The sequence below is a fragment of the Sus scrofa genome, chromosome 5 (assembly GCF_054392235.1).
Source record: "Sus scrofa isolate SSC_HxYL_T2T_F1_AM1 chromosome 5, Sscrofa_HxYL_maternal_Yorkshire_Landrace_v2.0, whole genome shotgun sequence".
Lineage (NCBI taxonomy): Eukaryota > Metazoa > Chordata > Mammalia > Artiodactyla > Suidae > Sus > Sus scrofa.
Window position 1 is genome coordinate 4,005,024 of NC_139387.1, and position 22,984 is coordinate 4,028,007.

General features: G+C 43.5%; 1 protein-coding gene across 1 annotated transcript in view; it reads left to right on the forward strand.

The window, feature by feature from the left end:
- The window catches only part of SMC1B (structural maintenance of chromosomes 1B), a 91,233-nt gene that overhangs the window by 54,504 nt on the left and 13,745 nt on the right, over positions 1–22,984 (forward strand). Inside the window, exons 15-20 of the mRNA XM_021091388.2 lie at positions 1,203–1,309; positions 12,657–12,798; positions 13,580–13,725; positions 15,641–15,794; positions 20,447–20,545; positions 22,564–22,720. Of these exons, the coding sequence (XP_020947047.1) occupies positions 1,203–1,309; positions 12,657–12,798; positions 13,580–13,725; positions 15,641–15,794; positions 20,447–20,545; positions 22,564–22,720 (805 nt within the window). The remainder of the gene's footprint in view (positions 1–1,202; positions 1,310–12,656; positions 12,799–13,579; positions 13,726–15,640; positions 15,795–20,446; positions 20,546–22,563; positions 22,721–22,984) is intronic.

The following is a 22,984-nucleotide window of genomic DNA, read 5'->3' on the forward strand; positions in this document are numbered from 1 at the left end:
TAGTGCATCCTTACTTTCTTCTGCTCTCCAACCTTCCCTTGTCTGTTGTCAAAGTTTCAGCCACTTTCTTTCTCTCAGTGCTCCTAACACAAGGACGGAAAGAAGTTTGTGTCATCTTTAAGATTGTGTATTTACTCTGTAATTTTTTCTTGAACATTTATTATGTCCCAGGCATAGTTGCTTGACTCTGGGTCAACAAAGATTTGATCATCTAGCCTCTGCCTGTAAAGCAACATGAACTTTCTGGCTTAATTCATTCCACCGTTGCTTGTCTCTCATCCTTAAAAATGTGTCTGTCACCCACTCATTCAGCAACTTCCACCCATTGCTTTCACTTCTGCCTTTTACCACATGACTTGAAACCACACAAAGAGATACGTAATTATCTCTCTTCCAGGTTAAATACTCCTAATTCCTTAGTTATTTACACTTACCATAGATTTAAGACCAGTTTTGATAACTAGCCTTTTGGTACTCTGTTTTTGGTCAATGCCCAGAACAAAAAATAATCTAAAAATACTGTCTGACCAGTACAGAGTACCCTGGGACACTGCACATGGAACTGTAACTTTCCACGGCTTGGGTTATATACTTATGTAAGTTATAGCTTACTGTTGCATCAGTCATATCCCCTTCATATTTAATTTACATTCAACTGAAATCTGAAAGTTTTTAACATGTCTGTTGTTAAAACAGTTCTCTCTTCTCCTATAGCTGTGCATAAATAGGGGCTTTAAAAACATTAATTTTAAATGTTACTTTGTTAGATTTGGCTCATTCTAGTTTTTCCAGATTTTTGAGTGTTAGTTCTATGCTTTAGTCCACTTGGTTTTACATTGCCTAAGACTCTGTAGTATTACCTACATATAAAGAATGTTTTATTTATGTGGAATGTTATGTTTTGGTGTGGCTAATATAAATTGAATACTTCTGACTTTATATTACACACTTCATAGAGCCAAAACACTTAAAAGGCCAGCTGTGAACCTTCTTATTTCGTTTTTAGAATAGGAAATTTGAAAATAGATAAGTGTAGCTTATGGAGTTAAAGAGAAAACACTGACTCCTCAGGGTACAGTGAAGCTTGTTGGGATTAGTCTTTGGCTTAGTCCAGGAGCATCTTGGTGGAGAAAACATAGATTTAAGCACTGTCTATATATGTTCTTAAAGTTAATTATTGTTGTTCTAAAACAATTTAAAAGGTTGAAGATGATATTTTTCAACACTTCTGTGAAGAAATTGGCGTAGAAAATATTCGTGAATTTGAGAACAAACATGTTAAACAGCAACAAGAAATTGATCAGAAAAGGTATTTTTATTGAGATGTTGGTAAGAAATTACAGATATATAAATGTAACTGTTATTTCATAATTTAAAGGAGTTTTGCCTGAGGTAGTCTTAGTTCATCAAGAAATAGCTATTCTTATAAAGAGGTCTTTTAATTCCACAATTTTTTAAAGGGAGAATGCTCAAATATACAAAGTAAGAGAATGAGGAAATAATTACACAGCACTTATTAAATTTACTTAGTTTTCTGTAAATATCCATATATGTGGGGGGGGAAATGATAGTTTTTAAGAAATAATAAATACCAAAAATTACCTCAAACAAGATAGAAAATTCAAGGGGGCCAGGTATCATAGGACAAAAAAGTTAAAAAGCTTCCTACCCACTTCCCCAAATTCACCAGGCACATGTGGTTTCACAGATGAATTTCCCTAGCAAACTCTAAAAGCATATATAACTTTGACATTTATATTTAAACAAATGTTTGATATTTAAACTGCTTCTTGGTTTAAAAGAAGAAAAACATTTTTATTAAATGAGCATAATGTTGATGCCAAAATCCAAAAAGACACGTGCACATGTAATAAGGAACTAGGAATCCGTCCCACCTGTAAACAACAAGGTGAAGTAGAAACAAGCAGTACATCGTTGTTGCAAAACTCTTACATGTGCTAGCTCCCTTCTTGCCTCCTGGGAGCACTTTTCTCGGGGCTTCTTGAGATGCCGCCTCCCAGGCTAAAGTCCTCAGTTTTAGCACCAAATAAAACATAACTCTCAAAAAAAAAAGAAGAAAGAAAAAAGAAAAAACAAACAGTACAATAACAAGAGCAAAACATCATCTAGTGGATTTCATGCTAGAAATCAGTAATTATTGCTATAAATGTTATTTATATGTATTGCTATCGTATTAATAGTCAAAGGAGAAAATCACATGATCACCTCTATAGATGATGGAAAAGGCGCTTGACAAGAACAAAGCATCCATTCTTGAAAGTTTTTAGACGTGAGTTAATATTTGTGATACGAGAAAACACATCTCGTTCTAAATTCATGGTGTTTTCGTGGAGTGTTCCTAGTAAAGCCCAAACTAGAAAAATATTCAGTGTCACCACTGTTAACAGTCTTCTGAAATACCAGTCAGTTGAGTCAGACGAAAAGTGTAAAAGAGGTACAAAATTTCAGAAAGGAGGAGGTAAAATTATCACTATTTGAAGATTATATCGTATATATTTAGAAGTTCCTAGAGAACAAAAGAAAACCATTAGAAATAAAAAGAATTCAGTAATGTGGCTAGATACAAATATTTATATGAAAATTTTTAGTTAAAAATTAATATAGAGGAGTTCCAGTTGCGGCGCAGTGGTTAACGAATCCGACTAGGAACCATGAAGTTGTGGGTTCAATCCCTGGCCTCGCTCAGTGGGTTAAGGATCCGGCATTGTCGTGAGCTGTGGTATATTAGGTTCCAGAAGCAGCCCAGATCTGGCATTGCTGTGGCTGTGGTGTAGGCTGGCGGCTATAGCTCTGATTGGACCCGTAGCCTGGGAACCTCCATATGCTGCAGGTGTGGCCCTAGAAAGACAATAAATAAATAAATAAATAAATAATACAGAATTAGGAGTTCCCATCGTGGCACAGTGGAAATGAAACCATCTAGGAGCCATGGGGTTGTGGGTTTGATCCCTGGCCTCACTCAGTGGATTAAGGATCCGGTGTTTGCATGAGCTGTGGCATAGGTCGAAGACACAGCTCAGATCTGGTGTTGCTGTGGTTGTGATGTAGGCTGGCAGCTGTAGCTCCAATTGGACTCCTAGCCTAGGAACCTCGTATGTCGCAGATGCGGCCCTGAAAACCAAAAAAAAAAAATTAATACAGAATTAAAATGTATAGCTTTTCTAGAACACACTACCAGGAGACAATATTAGGTGAAAATATCCCAATTACATTATGAAAAAGGTAAAGTACTTAGTTCTTAGAAATAAACTTACTAGATGTGAAAACAATATATAAAGAAACCCTTAAACAAGACCAGATATATACAGAAATGTGAAAAAAAAAGGACTCAGTGTTATAAAATTGGTTTTCCCCAATTTACTCTATAATTTATTTTAAATCTAATGTAAATATCATCTCAGTACATGTATGAACAAAAAATATATATATATTTTGGTCCCGTTAGGGCCACACCCACAGCACATGGAAGTTCCCAGGCTAGAGATCAAATTGGAGCTGCAGCTGCCAGCCTACATGACAGCCACAGCAATGCCAGATCTGAGCCACATCTGCGACCTGCACCACAGCTCTCATGGCAGTGCTGCATCCTTAACCCACTGAGCAGGGCCAGGGATCGAACCCATGTTCTCATGGTTACTAGTGGGATTCATTACCACTGAGCCACAATGGGCGATTCTAGAGTTCACATTCAGACGAAAAATTTTGTTTTTTAGGGCTGCACCTGCTGCATAAGGAGTTTCCCAGGCTCAGGGTCTAATCAGAGCTACGGCTGCTGGCCCACACCACAGCCACAGCAACTTGGGTGCCAAGCTGAGCCTGTGACCTACGCTGCAGTTCATGGCAACGCCGGATCCTTAACCCATTGAGCGAGGTCAGGGATCAAACCCACAACCTCATGGTTCCTAGTTGGATTCGTTTCTGCTGAGCCGTTATGGAAACTCCATCAGAAGACAATCTTAAAAAGATAATGAAAAAGGACAAGATTTTAAAACATAGTATAAAGCTATCTTTTTTTTTTTTTTTTTTTCCTCTTTAGGGCCGCACCTGCTGCACATGAAGGTTCCCAGGCTAGGGGTTGAATCAGAGCTGTAGCCCCTGGCCTACCCTATAGCCACAGTGACTTGGGATCCAAGCTGTGTCTTTGACCTACACCATAGCACATGGCAACGCCAGATCCTTAACCCACTGAGTGAGGCCAGGGATCGAACCCGCAACCTCGTGGTTCTTAGTCAAATTCATTTCCACTGAGCTATGACAGGAACTCCAGGATAAACCTATCTTAATGAAATCTTGAGAGTCCAGAAATATTCTGAGATCTATAAGGGAAATTTGATTTAATAAGATGCATTTCATATCAGTGGAGAAAAGATAAACTTTTCAATAACTCAGTTGGGATACATGTATTAGCTTCCTAGGGGGAAAAAAATACCCCTACTTAGACCCATACTTGAGTCCTTAGACTCACATTAATTCCACATGCAGAAGTTCCTGGGCTTGGGATCAAACCTGCTCCATGGCAGTGACAGTGCTAGATCCTTAACCCACTGACAAATCTCAGAAGCCTTAAAGATTGATAAAATGCACATGTACAGAAATTTTGTTTTGTTTTTTGTCTTTCCTAGGGCTGCACCCGCAGCATATGGAGGTTCCCAGGCTAGGGGTCTAATCAGAGCTGTAGCCATCGGCCTATATCAGAGCCACAGCAACGCTGGATCCGAGCCACGTCTGCAACCTACACCACAGCTCACAGCAATGCCAGATCCTTAACCCACTGAGCAAGGCCAGGGATTGCTCCCGCAACCTCTTGGCTCCTAGTCAGATTCATTAGCCACTGAGCCACGACAGAAATTCCCATAAATTTTTTTAAATGTGTGTAGAAAAGAGCATTTTGAGGAAAATGAGAAGACAAATGACAGGAGGAAAATGTGTATACGCAATATGTTTAGATATTGTAAGAGTAGTTTCTTCTGGGGAGGCACAGGGGAGGTGAAAGATATTTTACTTTTTATATATTCTTACTCTTTTTGAATTTTGTGATAGGTGCCTCTTGGAGAAAATAGAGAAAACTTTTAAAAATCAATTATTATTCTATTGTCCAGAAATAAAAGGGGAAGACTGTCAACATTTTGACCCACTTTATTTTATTCTGTATAATTTTCCTTAGTCCATTCATTTATTCAATATCTGTTTGCTGTAAGCTTTCCATGAGCCGGTTACTCTTCTAGGCACTGAGGATACAGCAGTGGAAAAGAAAGGTCAAAACCCCTGACTATTCTAGTTCCTTTGCATTTCTGTGTACATTTTAGGATTAGCCTTTCAATTGCTGTATTTTGTACTATTGAAATCCTTTTAAATGGATTGAAGCTTGATCACTGGCATAGCATGTATTCTCTTAATAAATGTTTCATGTGCACTCGAATATGCATTGTGTTGTTGGGTGCAGTGTTTCCTGAGCAGTGCTTCAGTCAAGCTGATTGGTTGCTCAGGTCTTCTGTGTACTTGCTGACTCTCTGTCTAGTTGCTGTAGTGTTCACTAAGAGAGGAGTGTTGAAATTTCCAAGTATAGTTTTGGATCTGTCGTTTTCTTCAGCTCTTTCAGTTTATACTTCATATATTTTAAATCTTGGTGGGAGTTGCCTTGTGGCATAGTGGGTTAAGGATCTGGCGTCACTGCAGCAGCTCAGTTTACCGCTGTGGCACAGGTTCGATCTTTGGTCTAAGAATTTCCACATGCCGCAAGCATGGCCAAAAAAAATCCTTGTGACTAGATTCGTACACATTTGAGATTATTATGTCTTCTTGCTAAATTAGTTTTTTTGTCATTTTAAAATGCTCCTCTTTATCCCTGTCATTTTTTTTTTTTTTTTTTTTGTCTTTTTTTTGCTATTTCTTGGGCCGCTCCGGTGGCATATGGAGATTCCCAGGCTAGGGGTCTAAGTGGAGCTGTAGCCACTGGCCTACTCCAGAGCCACAGCAACACGGGATCCGAGCCGCATCTGTGACCTACACCACAGCTCACGGCAACGCCGGATCGTTAACCCACTGAGCAAGGCCAGGGGCTGAACCCGGAACGTCATGGTTCCTAGTCGGATTCGTTAGCCACTGCGCCACGACGGGAACTCCTCCCTGTCATATTTCTTGTTCTGATGTCTATCTGAACTTTATTATACTTTCTTTCTGAAGAATTCTTCCTATTACTGTTTATTGAGTTTTTATAAAGGTCCTCTTGGAATTCTGATTGAGATTGCATTGGATTTATAGATTTATTTGTGGAGAATATCTTCAAAATATTTATGTCCTTTAATCTGAGAATAGTGTCTCTTCATTTATTCTCATCAGCTATACTTCATTAGAATTTTAATGTTCTTTCCCCATATAGGTCTTGTGTTCTTAATTTCTAGATTGTTTCTCTCTTATGACTAGTATCTATTTTTATGATGTTTTCCTGGTTGCCTTCTACTGGTGTAGAAAAATGATACCACACTTTAGATTAAGCTAATATCTGATAACTTTGCTAACCCCGTTATTACTTCAAGTAGCTTATCTATTATGTATCATAGGTATTGGTTGAGATGCCTGTGACATCCAATTGGAAGTAGAGTAGACAGTTGAATCCCAAGTTAGGAGTTCATGGGAGAGGGCCAGGCTGGACACACACCTTTAGCAATGGTCAGTACACAGATGGCACTTCAAGTCATGTGTCTGGGTAAGCTCCCCGGGAGAATGAATGCAGATAGAGACGGAAGCTCCTAGGCTCTGTGTAGGTAAGTTGAGGACCGGAGAATGAGCAATTAAAGTAGCGGCCAGTTAGGGGGAGGAGAGCCAAGGGAGTGTGGTATTCTGGAGCCCAGCAACGGAAAGAAATGTTCCCTTTGTAATAGCCTGTGTGTCTGCCTCCTCAGCAGAAATAAATCCCTGAAGCGTTTGTTCTTAGCCCCTCCTGCATGCAGCACGGTCAGCTGTTGAGGACAGGGAGTCTCTGGCCCTTGCCTGAGCCTGTCATGCCTGGCTCTACCTTGCCTCAGGGGTGGGTAGCCTTGGGCAAGATGCTTGACTCTTGTGCCTTGGTGTCCCCACCTGTTAAATAGGGATAGTAGTGTTTCCAACTTCAGAGAGTTCTATAACTTAAGTAAATTTATTCATTTAAAAGCATCTGTAGTGGTGTCTGGCATATGAGTAACCCCTCATTAAATATTTTTGTTTTTGTCATTACTGTCATTGCCTTTGTATTGGTAGTATTTAGCACAGTATTTGACACAATTAGTGGTTTAAATTTTTTTTTTTTTGGTCTTTTTAGGGCCACAGCATATGGAGATTCCCAGGCTAGGGGTCTAATCAGAGCTGTAACTGCCAGCCTTCTCCAGAGCCACAGCAATGCCAGATACGAGCCACGTCTGCAACCAAAACCACAGCTCACTGAACAAGGCCAGGGATCAAACCCGAAACCTCATGGTTCCTAGTCAGATTCGTTAACTGCTGAGCCACAACGGGAACTCCTAAAACGTTTCTTGAATAAAACATTTATTATCAAGGTATGTGAGGGAGAGGAGGGAGAAAGGATGGGACAGTTGCTATTGGAATTGTTTTTTTAAGAGATACGACTTTTTAGAGTTCCCGTCATGGCTCAGTGGTTAACGAATCCGACTAGGAACCATGAGGTTGCGGGTTCAATCCCTGGCCTCGTTCAGTGGGTTAAGGATCGTGAGCTGTGGTGTAGGTCGCAGACTCAGCTCGGATCCAGAGTTGCTGTGGCTCTGGCATAGGCCGATGGCTACAGCTCCGATTCGACCCCTAGCCTGGGAACCTCCATATGCCGCAGGAGTGGCTCAAGAAATGGCAAAAAGACAAAAAAAAAAGCTACAGGTGTACAGCATAGTGATGCACAGTTTTTAAAGGTTATACTCTGTTTATAGTTATTATGAAATATGGGCTGTATTCCCTGTATGTTACAGTATATCTGTGTAGCTTATTTTACACTTAATACATTTACACCTCTCAATCCCCTGTGCTCCTGTATTGCCCCTCCCCCACACTGAAAACCACTGGTTTATTCTTAGTCTGCTTTTTTTTTGTTATATTCACTAGTGTGTTGTATTTCTTAGATTCTCCATCTAAGTGATATCATACAGTATTTGTCTTTCTCTGTCTGACTTATTTTACTGAGCACAATACCACAAGTTCATCCATGCTGTTGCAAATGGCAAAATTGCATTCTTTTTTTGTGGTTTGGTAGCATTGCATTGTGTGTGTGTACATATATATATATATATATATATCTTTATCCATTCGTCTGTTGATGGACACAGGTTGCTTCTATATCTTGGCAGTTTTTAAATCATGCTGCTATGAACACTGGGGTGCATATATCTTTTCTTTATATTTTTAGGGCTGCACCCGCAGCAATATGGAAGTTCCCGGGCTAGGGGTCCAATCACAGCTGTAGCTGCCAGCCTACACCACAGCCACAGCAAAGCCAGATCCAGGCTGCATTTTAGAGTTGCACCATAGCTCACAGCAATGCCAGGTCCTTAACCCTAGGCAAAGCCAGGGATGGAACCCGCCTCTTCATGGATACTAATCGGGTTTTTAACCTACTGAGCCACATTGGGAACTCCTCATATATCTTTTCCAGTTACTGTTTTTTTTTTTTTTCTCAGATATATACCCAGGAGTGAAATTGCTGAGTTATGTGATAACTCTATTTTTAGTTTTTTGAGACATCTCCATACTGTTTTCGACAGTCGATGCACAAATTTCTATTCCCACCAGCAGTATATGAGGGTTCCCTTTTCTCCACATTCTCGCCAACGTTTTTTTTCTCATTTATTTTCTTAAATTTTTTAATGATTTTTATTTTTCCCATTATCGTTGGTTTACAGTGTTGTCAGTTTTCTACTGTACAGCAAAGTGACCCAGTCACACATACATATATATACATACTTTTTCTCATCCTCCATCGTGTTTGACCACAAGTGATAGATATAGTTCCCTGTGCCATACATTGCTTATCTACTCCAAATGCAATAGTTTGCATCTGTTAACCCCAGAATCCCAGTCCATCCCCTTCCCCCTCCCCCTCGGCAACCACAAGTCCATTCTCCATGCCTGTCAGTCTCTTTTTCTGTGGAAAGTTTCATTTGTGCCATATATTAGATACCAGATGTAAGTGATATCTCATGGTATTTGTCTTTCTCTTTCTGACTTTCTTCACTTAGTATGAGAGTCTCTAGTTCCATCCATGTTGCTGCAAATGGCATTATTTTGTTCTTTTTTATGGCTGAGTAGTATTCCATTTGTGTATATACCACATCTAGTTAATCTATTTATCTGTTAATGGACATTTAGGTTGTTTCCACGTCTTGGCTATTGTAAATAATACTGCAGTGAGCATAGGGGTGCATGTATTTTTTTTTAAGTAAAAGCTTTGTCCAGATTTATGCCTAAGAGTGGAATTCTGGATCATATGGTAGTTCTGTCTTTTTTTTTTTTTTTTTTTGTCTTTTTAGGGCCACACCTGTGGCATATGGAGGTTCCCAGACTAGGGGTTGAATCAGAACTGTAGCTGCCAGCCTATGCCATAGCCACAGCAACTTGGGATCCAAGCCGTGTCTGCAACCTACACCACAGCTCATGGCAACACCAGATCCTTAACCCAATGAGCGAGGTCAGAGATTGAACCCACAATCTTTTGGTTACTAGTCAGGTTCATTAACCACTGAGCCACGATGGGAACTCTCGGTAGTTCTATATTCAGTTTTATGAGGTACTTCCATACTGGTCGTATCAATTTATATTCCCACCAACAGTGCCAGAGGGTTCCCTTTTCTCCACACCCTCTCTAGCATTTGTTATTTGTTGGTTTGTTGATGATGACCGTTCTGACTGGTGTGAGGTGGTATCTCACAGTAGTTTTGCTTTGCATTTCTGTAATAATTAGTGATCTTGAGCATTTTTTCATGTGCTTGTTGGCCATCTGTATAACTGGAGAAATGTCTGTTCAGGTTTTTTGCCCATTTTTCACTTGGGTTGATTTTTTTTGCTGTTGAGTTGTTTAAGTTGTTTGTATATTTTAGAGATTAAGCCCTTGTCACATCATTTGAAACTATTTTCTCTCGTTCCGTAGCTTGTCTTTTTGAGTTTTTTTAATGGTTTCTTTTGCTGTGCAAAAGCTTGTCAGTTTGATTAGGTCCCATTGGTTTATTTTTGCTTTTATTTCTGTTGTCTTGGGAGGCCTTGCCGGCATTTGTTATGTGTGTTCTCTTTAATGATGGCCATTCTGACAGGTGTGAGGTGATAGCTCAGTGTGGATTCGATTTGTATGTTCCTGTTGATTAGCAGTGTTGAGCATTTTTCCATGTGTCTGTTGGCCATCTACATTTCCTCTTTAGAAAAATGTACGTTCAGACCTGCCTATTTTTTAATTGATATATTTGTTTGATGTTAAGTTGTATGAGCTATTTGTATGTTTTGGATATTAACCCTTTACGGGTCATGTAATTAGCAAATATTTTCTCTTCGGGAAAGTGTCTTCTCCTTTTGTCAGTTGTTTCCTTTACTGGGCAAAAGCTTTTAAGTTTAATTAGTTCCCATTTGTCTGTTTTTGCTTTTATTTCCTTTGCTTTAGGAATAGATCCAAAAAAATACTGCTACAGTTTATGTCAAAGAATGTTCTGTCTGTGTTTTCCTCTAGGAGTTTTGTGGTTTCCGGTCTGACATTTGGGTCTTTAATCTATTTCAAGCTTATTTTTGAATATGGTGTTAGAGAATGTTCTAAGTTCGCTCTTTTACATGAGCTGTCTAGTTTCCCAGCACTGCTACTGAAGAGACTGTCTTTTTTTTTTGGTCTTTTTAGGCCCGCACCCGCAGCATATGGAGGTTCCCAGGCTACGGGTCCAATCAGAGCTATAGCCGCCAGCCTACACCACAGCCACAGCAACGCAGGATCCAGGCCACATCTGCGACCTACACCACAGCTCACGGCAATGCCGGATCCTTAACCCACTGAGCGAGGTCAGGGATCGAACCGGCAACCTCATGCTTCCTAGTCAGGTTCAATAACTGCTGCGCCACGACAGGAACTCCAAGAGTGTCTTTTGATGCTGTAACTTTTAATGGGGAGCACCTGAAGCTGGCAAAGTGGAAAAGTGCGTCAGGAAGGAGCCAGATCTTCAATTCCCAAGTTTGGAGTTTGTGAATGAATAGCTATTTGAAAAGACTAATTGGCTAAATAAATAAGAATAGGAATTCCTGTTGTGACACAGCAGAAACAAATCCCACTAGTATCCATGAGGAGGCAGGTTCTATCCCTGGCCCCACTCAGTGGGTTGAGGATCTGTCGTTGCCATGAGCTACAGAGTAGGTCGCAGACACGGCTCAGATCCCACGTTTAATTAGGTCCCATTTGTGGCTGTGGTGTAGGCTGGTAGCTACGGCTCCAATTCAACCCCTAGCCTCGGAACTTCCATATGCCACAGGTGTGACCCTAAAAAGCAAAAATAAATAAATGAATAAGAATAAACACGTAAATTGTAACTTAAAGAAAAAGTTAAGGACCCCTCCCCCCCCAAAAAAAAGAGAGAGAGAGGGAGTTCCTGTCTTGGCACAGTGGAAACGAATCTGACTAGGAACCTGGCCTCACTCAGTAGGTTAAGCATTGCTGTGAGCTGTGGTATAGGTCATAGATGCAGCTCGAATCTGGTGTTGCTGTGGCTCTGGCGCACGCTGGCAGCTGTAGCTCCAATTCAGCCCTTAGCCTGGGAATATGCTGTGGGTATGGCCATAAAAAGACAAAAGACAAAAAAAAAAAAAAAAAAAAAAGTTAAGGGAATCTATAGCTTATAAAAGATTTAAGAAACATATTCATATACACCATATGCTCCTGATTCAAACAAACCAGTTTTTTTTTAATTAATGAGACTTAGGAAACTGGCAAATTTTATATTAGAGAATTATTAAGATTTCTTTTTATAAAAGTTTATGGTTATATATTAAAGTCACTTTGCTTTTGGAGTTCCCATTGTGGCTCAGTGGAAACGAATCTGACTAGCATCCATGAAGACACAGGTTTGATCCTTGGCCTCACTCAGTGGGTTAAGGATCCAGCGTTGCCATGAGCTGTGGTGTAGGTTGCAGATGTGGCTCAGATCTGGCGATGCTGTGGCTGCGGTTGTAGGTGGCGGATACAGCTCTGATTCGACCCCTAGCCTGGGAACCTCTATATGACATGGGTGCAACCCTAAGAAGACAAGAAAAAAAAAAGCCACTTTTATTAAAATAGTTACAGGTTAAGGTCTGACATCACTGCTGTGGCTCAGGATGCACAGGTTTGAGCTCTGGCCCAGGAGCTTCCGTGTGCCGTGGGTGTGGCCAAAAAGAAAAAAATTGCAGACGGATGTCTGAATTTGCTTCAGATAATCCAGCAGTGGGAAGGAGTGATGAGCAGGATTATAGATGAAACGAGATTGACCATGAATTGGTACCTATTCGAGGTGGGTAATGGCTATATGGGGATTCATTATAGTGTGTCTTCCACTTTTATATTTGTATTGATTTTCCATAATAAAAGGAAAAAAGAGTTTAAGAAAGAATTGAAGAACTCTATTTACCAGTTGTAATGCTTGACTTTATTATATTAGATTAGAATTTGAGAAACAAAAAACTCGGCTAAATATTCAACTTGAATATAGTCGCAATCAGCTGAAGAAGAAACTGAATAGGATTAACACATTAAAAGAAACTGTCCAGAAAGGTAGAGAAGACATTGATAACCTAAAGAAGGTAATTATTGATGGAGTCTCATTGAAATGATGGCCTCCAGCGAATAACCGTTTGTTCTGATGATGTTCTAACAGCGATATGAAGGGGCATGGGTGCAGACTTGAGAAATGCTTGTAATAAAATCCACACAGTTTCAGGAGTTATTAGATATTGAAAGGGCTGTGCCCTGGAGGCATCCTGAACTCTGACTTGGGCGAGTGGTAGAGATTAAGGAGAGAAAATTCTGGGCCTGGATGTGTGACATCCAGACTGCCATGTCTAGCAGGTGGGTAGAGCGTACGTAGACAGCAGGAGAAGTCTGGGGTGGTTTCTGGGAATACACTGAATCCGGACGTGCCCAGGCGAGACGCAGGCAGAGAGGTGGGCAGTGAAGAACAGCGGACCAGGATGAAATTCTGGAAGGTTACGTAGGTTATGGACAGAGTTTGGGGGGGGGGGTTCCGGAAGCCCCAGAGTGTGAGGAAGGAGGCAGACAGGGAGGTTGTCAGATGGTTTGGGAAATGTCTGCAACTGCCAATCACGAGGTCATGGCAGCACGAGTGTCGTCACTGGACAGTGGGCACGGAAGCCAGGTGGTAGCAAGCTCAGAAAGAGAAAGGGAGGTCATGATTACCCGGAAGTATAAACAAGAGCGGGCCCCCTTTTACGACTGGTTCAGCCAGCTTGCAGGATAGAAGTGGAGCTCAGAGTGACTGGTTTGGCTCTATTAATACTAAGAGGATCTACTGACCTTATTATTGTAAAAGACGGTAAATTCACAGTATAAATCATCTCCATTCAGACAGAAGAAAATTGTCTGAAAATTGTGGATGAACTCACGGAGAAACGGCAGCGACTTAAGGACGTATTTGTCACTCAGAATTCCAACATTGAGAAAGTCCAAGCTCAAACTGAAGAGGAACGGAAGAAGTTTTTGGCTGTTGATAGGTAATTAAGAAGCTTATCAGTTTGCAAGACCATGACCAGTTTTCAAGATGTTTGCCATCAATTTGAAATTTATTACAGGAAGTTTGTTTGAGTATGTCCCCTTTGTTGCTTTTGGTCCCACATCACACCTATCGAGCATTCTCATCTGGGGGGAACCGAGAGAAGTGGTTAGTTGTTTAGAGTGAACAGTTCTCTTCGGTAGGTGAGAACACGGACCTGGGTAAAGAGTTCCTTCCCTAAATCCCCCTTGACAGCACCAGTACCTTCCTGTTGAGGTGTCTCGGTCCGCTAGTCTGTTCATGTGACAAACCATAGCGAGTGAGGCTAAAAATCTGGAGCCATGCAGCGTGGCTCCGTGTCCCGGCCCTGCTGCTGCTTACATACCGTGCCTTCCTTGCCTTACCAGGAAGATGGGCACAATCATAGTGCCCACCTCGTGGGGTAAGGATTAGATGAGTGACCGTTTGGCACTTGGAACCGGATCTGGCCCGTGATCACCGTGCAGTGATGACGAGTCAGCTGGCTTTTGCGCCACGGTGACATCTACTTCCCTGTGTGGCTGACGCAACCACAAGTGATCAGATGACACGAGCTCTGCTTTGCTCAGCCTCTGGGCGTATCACAATTTTCCTCACTGTTGAGAGATCCCAGGGTTTCATGATACTGCCAGAAAATTCTTCGTCTGCAATTTTTAAGTGGAAATAAGTTTGTTTACTCTTTTTTCTTTTTTTTTTTTTTTTTTTTTTTTTTTAGGGCCAAACCCAAGGCATATGGAGGTTCCCAGGCTAGGGGTCAAATCAGAGCTACAACCCATGGCCTACGCCACAGCCACAGCAACGCCTGATCCTTAACCCACTGAGCAAGGCCAGGAATCGAATCCACAACCTCATGCTTCCTAGTCAGATTTGTTTTTGCTGCGCCATGACAGGAACTCCAAGTTTGTTTACTCTTGATGTCTTTTTTACTCTTATGTGCTTTAAACAGAACCACATCTCCTGTTTGTCATCATATTCTTTAAAACTGTTTAATTCTTAATTTGTTTTATTTTTAGTTCTGCTTCTCACTTTGTTTCTACAGGTAAAACATCCAAGCCCTCATTAAGAAGGGATTAGAAGGCATTTAGAGTTCCGGTTGTCACTCAGCAATAATGAACCCAGCTACTATCCATGAGGACAAGGGTTCAATCCTGGCCTTGCTCAGTGGGTTAAGGATCAGGCGTTGCCATGAGCTGTGGTGTAGGTCACAGATGCGGCTCAAATCTGGTGTGGCTGTGGCTGTGGTGTAGACCAGCAGCTGTAGCTTCTATTCAACCCCTAGCCAGGGAACTTCCATGTGCTGCACATGTGGCCCTAAAAAGCAAAAAAAAAAAGTTAACTGGGAAAGCACTGTATTATTGCTAATGTAATTAAAGTAATGATGTTTATTATTAAAAATGCTCCCTTGGATTAAATAATTATATTCATGGCCTTTGTCTGAAGTGTTAAGGTTTAAATTACAAGCATCCATGAGGTAACTCTGGAATTTATGGCACTCATAGGGAAAAAAATTTTTCTTTTCTTTTTTTTTTTTTTTCTTTTCTTTTCAGGGCCACACCTGTGGCATATGGAAGTTCCTGGGCTAGGGGTCAAATTAGAGTTGCAGCTGCAGGCCTACGCCACAGCCACAGTAATGCCAGATCTGAGCTGTATCTGTGACCTATGCTGCAGCTTATGGCAACACCAGATCCCTAACCCACTGAGTGAGGCCAGGGATCAAACCCTCATCCTCACAGACACTATATTCCATCCCCTCTAATCCACAATGGAAACTCCTAAAGTAATCTTTTTAAATGTAAGCTTATAACATGTTTTTCTTCCTTTGTTCATCTTTATATAATTAGTAAAATATAATCACCTTTTTATATCTGTATTTATAGGGAAGTGGGAAAATTGCAAAAAGAAGCTCTAGCCATTCAGACTTCTCTCGAACAGAAACGGTTAGAGAAACATAACATGTTGCTGGATTGCAAAGTTCAAGACATTGAAATAATTCTTTTGTCGGGGTCATTGGAAGACATCATTGAAGTGGAGGTATGCTAGCAAATGATTTTAAAATACATGCAGTTGTATGTAATACCTCCGGCTGCTTAGTGGGGTCCCAGCTATACAGATTCCTCCTCTTGTTCTAAAGCCCCCTTAGGGGCAGGAAAGACACCTCGTGGAGGAAGACGAGTAAAACAATCCTCCTTTCAGAGGACTGGGCGTTTTGTGCATTTCTCTTATTTCTCTTGCTAATCCGTGTGCTTTAGCTCCACAGCAGGGACCAGAGAGTTTGTCACTTGTATGTAGATACCCAAGAGGAATCAGAGAATCAAGGCTCTTGGAGTTAGGGGCACTCTGGGAGGCGGTGTTAGCCACAGTGACCCTCAGGCCATGTGCAAGTGGCCTGCTGCCGGGAGCAGTTCTCTGTACTCCTGTAACCGTGTCCATGGTACATGGAGGGGTCTTTCTGCACCTTCACCCACAACTTGAGGTGGTTCTCAGCAGCAGCGTGCCTCACTGAGTCTGTCCAGGTGGTGAGTATGCTGGGGAGGCAAGAATGGACAACCAGGGAATCAGAAGGTGAAACCAGAGACTGCTAACGGTGGGCATTTCTCTGTTTGCCTTTTTTTTCTTCCTTTCTCACCCCATTCGCATTACACAGTGCTCTTGAGGGCGGCTGGAAGGGTGCACACCCTTAGTGCTGTCACTCGTGTCAGGACAGACGCCACTGTACGGTTCAGGAGGAATACACCACTGTTAGCGAATCCAGAGGCTGGCGAAAATCGCTGTTTTGCCTCCCACGTCATCGCTGAGCTCTTTGGTGACTCTCTTCTTGTGGTCTCCCTTCCACATCCCGCCCCCCTTTCCCCTGCTCAGCAAGCCATGCAGTTCCAGCAGTTTCCTCTCCAGAAGAGGCCCTCCGACCCGTGGGTTCTTTGGTATTTAGTAACTGTAAATAATTTTTCTCTTGCTGATATTGACCACTTCTCATAGCATGACTCTGATATGCTATGATATTAGGATATGATATTATACTCAAAAAAACCTTCTTCCTCTGTTTTAGCATGGTCACGTTCCAGATAGAAGGTAAGGAAAGGAAAGGACCCTTTCTGGGCCACAAGTATCATCAGCTCCCCCCTTAGATGGCTTTAAAGGTGGAAAAGGGAGGCAGAGGGATAGGGCCAGAAGGAAGGCATCTCACACACGAGTCAGTCCAGGACTTGGAACATTGTCAAGAACTCTTTCTGGCTCGAGCTTTCCTCATGGGGCTGCAGCTGTAACCACTGGCTTTGACCAGAAGGAAAAGACACCTCTCCCTTGCCCGCTGTCAGAAAACTCCTGGGGAAGAACCCTGATTGGCTTAGCTGGGCCCTATGTCCACTCTTAAGGGTGTAGAGCGAGGGAAGGGAGGGCTCTGTAACAGCAGCCAAGTGGAGTAGAAAACCAGTACTCCCGCTGTTAGAAAGGGTATGGAAAGTCTGTTTGTTTGGTTTTGTTTTTTTGTCTTTTGTCTTTTCAGGGCCGCACCTGAGGCATATGGAGCTTCCCAGGGTAGGGATCCAGTCGGAGCTACAGCTGCCGGCCTACACCAGAGCCACAGCAATGCCAGATCCAAGCCGCGTCTGAGACCTACACCACAGCCCACAGCAACGCCGGAATCTTAACCGAGCGAGGCCAGGGATCGAACCCGCAACCTCATGGTTCCTAGTCGGATTCGTTTCTGCTGCGCCACGACGGAAACTCCTGGAAAGTCTGTTTAAAAGGCAACAGGCAGTCCAGGGCACTTACATATAGGGCAGGTGTGGCCCTCCCAAGGCGGGGGAGTGGTTTAGAAGAGGTTGAAGGAATAGTGCAGAGGAGGAAGCAATTTTAATGCCTACCTTCCAAGTAAACACTGTTGGTCAGAATTCATGCTGCTGCTTTGGTCCTGTTGATCTGTCAGTTACGTGAACTTTCAGAATTACTCTCCATCATGCCCACTGTGAGTGTGAACTTACTTCTTCATTAGCATGAATGGCTTTCATATTTATGGTGGGCTATTTCAAAGCAGGTATTAAGACCTTAGGCTGGGTTAATACTGCATCATTATCTTTTTTTTTTTTTTGGTCTTTTTCTAGGGCTGCACCCACAGCACATGGAGGTTCCCAGGCTGGGGGTCTAATCAGAGCTGTAGCCGCCGGCCTATACCACAGCCACAGCAATGCCGGATCCGAGCTGCGTCTGCAACCTACACCACAGCTCACAGCAACGCCGGATCCTTAACCCACCGAGTGAGCCCAGGGATCGAACCCACAACCTCATGGTTCCTAGTTGGATTCATTAACCACTGAGCCACAACAGGAACTCTCATACTGCATCATTATCTTAAAAGACAAAGTGGTGGTTCCACTCCGCTTGTGCTGTTCAAGCCACAATGGGGTGTTACACGCACTTTCTAAAGCATGATGCTTTTTGAGTCAAGTGTCCAGGCGAGTGAAAAGGCCCAGATCATGTCATGCTGGCGAGAGACGGCTTGGGGGATATGGTTGTTTCCCTCCAGTAGAAGAAGGTCTGTCATAGAAGAAGACATACGTGTTCGTTCTGCCCCAAGGGGGTTCCTGCGGTTGGAGGATGAAGCGCGAAGAGCCAGTTGTCTTCTGCCAGGGAGCACTTCCTACTGCGCAGAGGGAGGGCCTTGCGTGGCGAGTCCTCTGGTTGGAATTCTGTAAGCACATCTGGCAGTAGCCACGCAATGGGGCTGCCGTACGAGTTGGTCTGTAAGGCCCAAAACAGAGAAGGCGTTGGGTATAAATTGTCTCTCTCCGGAGGGCCGGACAAGGGCCACTGGATAGAACTGTCTTACAACAGTTGCTGTAGGAGTAATTGTCTCAGAGCCATCGTTAAGGTAGAGCCTGAGATCTCCCTTCCATTGGAGGTGTTCAGACAGGGTCAGTTTCCTGCCTCTGCCGTGGTTCTCACGGAAGAAGCTCGTGTTGTGGAGAAGCCTATGCCCGATTACTGGTTCCCAGACCATGCTATACACGTGAAGCGTCTGGGGATCTTGTTTCCTAAGAGATGGCATTTCTAATGGCTCCCAGGTAAGGCCCCAACCACACTTAAATAGCAAGGCATCAGATAACTCATACAGAAGCATAATGCAGGAGTTCCCATCGTGGCGCAGCGGAAACGAATCCGACTGGGAACCGAGAGGTTGCGGGTTTGATCCCTGACCTCGCTCCGTGGGTTAAGGATTCGGCGTTGCTGTGAGCTGTGGTGTAGGTCGCAGACGTGGCTCGTATCTGGCATTGCTGTGGCTGTGGTGCAGGCCGTCAGCAACAGTTCCAATTAGACCCCTAGCCTGGGAAACTCCATATGCCACGGGTGCAGCCCTAAAAAAAAGACAAGGGAAAAAAAGAAGCAGCTTAATGCAAGATATGATGTAGAATCACATAAGTAGGAATCATGAGATTCAGGGATTCCGTATCAAATTTTGTATTCAGTTTCCTTTTCTCTGTGAACAGTTTTAGTGTAAATGTGTTGCATAAAATGAGGACTTTTTCCAAAAGTAGTCTCATTGGGTTTGCCTCAGCTGAGAACATCTGGAAAGGCATGAGTGACAAAGGAGCTTTTTCTCTCTTAATTTCTAAGTCTCAGGTTTTGTTGTTTGGGGGCGGGGACGGTTTGTTTGGTTTTGGGGTTTCTTGGCCATGCCTGCAGCATGTAGCAGTTTCTAGTCCAAAGATAGGACCTGAGCCACAGCAGCAGCCAGAGCCATGCCGTGACAACAGTGGATCCCTAAGCTACTCACCACAAGGGAACTCCAAGTCTCAGTTCTTTTTTTTTTAAGTCTCAGTTCTTGGTATCAGCGCTACACCAAAGGCCAGCCTATAGCTGAATAAGTCCTCGTGTGTGTGTTCCTCCTGTCCTAGTTTCTTCACTCAGAGAATGATATATACTGAAACTGCGATGAATGCTGCCCGAGGCGCTGAGAATACAGCAGTGGATACAACTGCCAAAAATCCCTTCCTTGACATCTGGGGGGAGGAGAGAGAGGCACAGAAACAAAGTGGGGAACAGAGTCTGAGTTTGGTGGAAGCACAGGCTAAAGAAAACTTAATGCAGGAACAGGAATAAAGAGTAATGGCAGGGAGTTCCCACCGTGCACGGCGGGGTCGGCCGCGTTTCCGGAGCGCTAGGACACAGGTTTGGTTCCCAGCCCTGCGCAGTGGGTTACGTAGCCAGCGTTGCCACAGCTGCGGCTCAGGTGACGTCAGCTCCGATCTGACCCCGGCCCAGGAACTCCCTGTGCCGCAGGGTGGCCCAAAAGAGTCCTGGTGGAGGAATTTGCAGCATTAGAGGCAGAGGCCATTGGTGTCCCGAGAGAAGGCAGCCGACGAGTAGAGGAGGTCAAGGATGATGAGATACAGACATCTCTGGGGAGGTTGTCCAGGCAGGGGGCAGTGTGCCAGCCCCTCGGTGGACATGCGCCCGGTCTGATCAGGGAGACCCGTGTGGCTGGAGCAGAGTGGGTACTGGGGAGCTCACAAAATGAAGTTAGAGGGACGCATAGGCCCGATTATCATGGCCTCACAAGCCGGCGTAAGGGTTGTCACTGTCAGTCTGAGCGCAGTGGCAGTCAGCTGTCGACTGGAGGGCGGGACGGATGGCGACGGGCGACCACCACTGCAGAGAAAAAAGAGAGGGCGCCGTCTGTTTTCCAGTTGGGCGCTGAAGCAGAAAGTACCCAGGCAACGACCGACGTGTATGAACAGGAAGAAGCCATTGAGGTGGACTACAGCCTGCTGCGAGAGGATTTAAGGGTAACGGAAGCTTGCTCTGTTTATGACTAACTCGTGGAAATAGTGAATATTCAGAGATGCAGACTAATTTTTAGATGATAAAGCATAAGTTTAGGGAGAAAAGTAGAATTCCTCATTTTTTTAAAAGACATGTTATATATATAGGTTTATATCAGCATTTCTCACCATGTGTTTTATAGAACACCAATAGCATGAAATGTCCTGCCAAAACGAAAAGTTTCTCCCAGTTTTTGGAAAGGCTGTTCCCTTCTTAGAGATTTACAAGAATAATAAAGTCTTTGAGACGTCCTGAAATAGACAAAAGTAGAGCCAACATACTCCAGCATCCCAAATTGCCCTGTCCGTGTCCCAGCGTGGCAGCCTCAGGAGGGGACACATCCTCCACGGCTGCAGAGCTCAGAGCCAGAATCCAGTCCCATGGTCTGGTTTAGCAGCTGCGTGTCTCAGTTGCCCTGTAGCCCAGGGCAGCTTTCTGTTTTAACTTCCTTCTGAGGCGGCTGCTCTCAGGAGGCAAAACGACTCCAGTCGCTTCACACCCACAGCCCTCAGAGAAGAGGGAGACTGCCTTCGGGACCGGTGCTGTTCTCCAGACTGAAGAAAGGTCTTCCCACAAAACTCCGGCAGCTGTCCCCTCATCGCCGTGGCCTGAACTGGGTCACATGTTCATTCGCAACCGATCACTCTTGGGGGTGGGGTGGACTTAGCTTTATACCCACCAGGGTTCCTGCGACCCATGAGGGAGAAGTGGTCAAACACGGGCTCCGTTAGAAGAGGCGGAGAACGGATGCCAAGGGGCAGTGTCCACCACGTCTTTTCATTTCATATGCTTTTAATGTATTTTGTTAGATTTGTTGGGGTCTTTGTATGTGTGGTACTTTGGGCAATCAGAAAAAAGCTCATTTTTTATTTTATAGTCTACTCAGTGCTTTGGTATTTAAAAAGTCCTTCCCCACATTACTGAGTAAATACTTATACTTTCTTCTTATTAATGATTTTCTTTTGTTTTCACTTGCCTATTCATCTGAAATTTATTTTTGTATGTGGTATGAGGTAAGAATCTGTTTTTTTGAAAGTATTTTAAAAGTAATCTGTGTTTTAAAAGTTAACCAGTTTACTCAACATTTTACAAATAATTCTTTTCCCAGTGAATTAAAATGTCACCTTTATCAGATACTAACTTCCTCTAGGCGGTTAAGAAAGTTTTCCTGGAAGGTGATACCTGTGTTACTTTTCCCCTCTCTCCTCATTCAAGTTGGGTTCATTGTCTAGGTTTCAGTGTAAGTGTTACCCTCCAGAAGGGCCGAGTCCCTGTCGTACCAGTGCCTGCCTGGTGGAGGGTTTCACACTGTGGTAAACGACTCCCTGTGAGCTCTGGAAGGGCAGAGAAAGAGCTGTTTTCATCACTGAATCCTGTCTAATACATAGCAGATGATCAGTATATTATAATGAACAAATAAGTGGATATATATATACATATATGTACGAATTGTTACTTTTTTTTTTGTCCTTTTTGGGCCACACCTGTGGCATGGAGGTTCCCAGGCTAGGGGTCAAATCAGAGCTGTAGGCATTGGCCTATGCCACAGCCACCACCACAGCAACACCAGATCCATGCCACGTCTGTGATCTACACCCCAGCTCACGGCAACACCAGATTCTTAACCCACTGGGCAAGGCCAGGGATCAAACCGGCGTCCTCATGGATGCTAGTCAGATTTCATTTGCACTGAGTCACAACAGGAACTCCAAATCGTTACTTTAGCCAGATAAATATGAAGGTGAAGCGTGTTCCGAGAGAGGGGCATCTATGACACCAGAGCTGTGATAGAGCACAGCCAACTCAGGAAGCTGCAAATAGTGTGACGTGACAGCGTTTCCGACTCAGAGGGCTGCAGGCGAGGGCAGGAGTGGATGTGGGGGGAGTGAGACAGACCGGACCCTGAAGGGCCTTGTGCCTCGTTACCGCAGCAGTTCGGATCTAAAGGGCGTTGATCACCACTCTTCTCTGCCAATAACAGGCTCTACAAACTGATAAGGAAGTTGAGGCCCACCTTAAACTCCTGCTGCAACAAGTAGCATCCCAAGAAGACATCCTGCTGAAGACGGCGGCCCCAAACCTGCGCGCCCTGGAGAACCTGAAGGCTGTGCGAGACAAGCTTCAGGAGTCCACAGACGGTGACACTGGGCTTTAGTTGTTCACAGGGTCACTCACGACTGTTGTGGCTTTTGATTTCTATAACATCCGTGATCCTCCCTTGCATTGCTCTTTGTTTTTATTACATATTTCTCCTGTCGTCTTGTAAGAACATACTTTTAAGGGTGAATCACTAATTCCTCCCTTGTTGAAAAGCGTTGTGCTTTAATTTATGTATTTATTTAGGTTGTTTTGTTTTGTTTTAAGAACAACACCTCTTGCATATGGAAGTTCCTGGGCTAGGG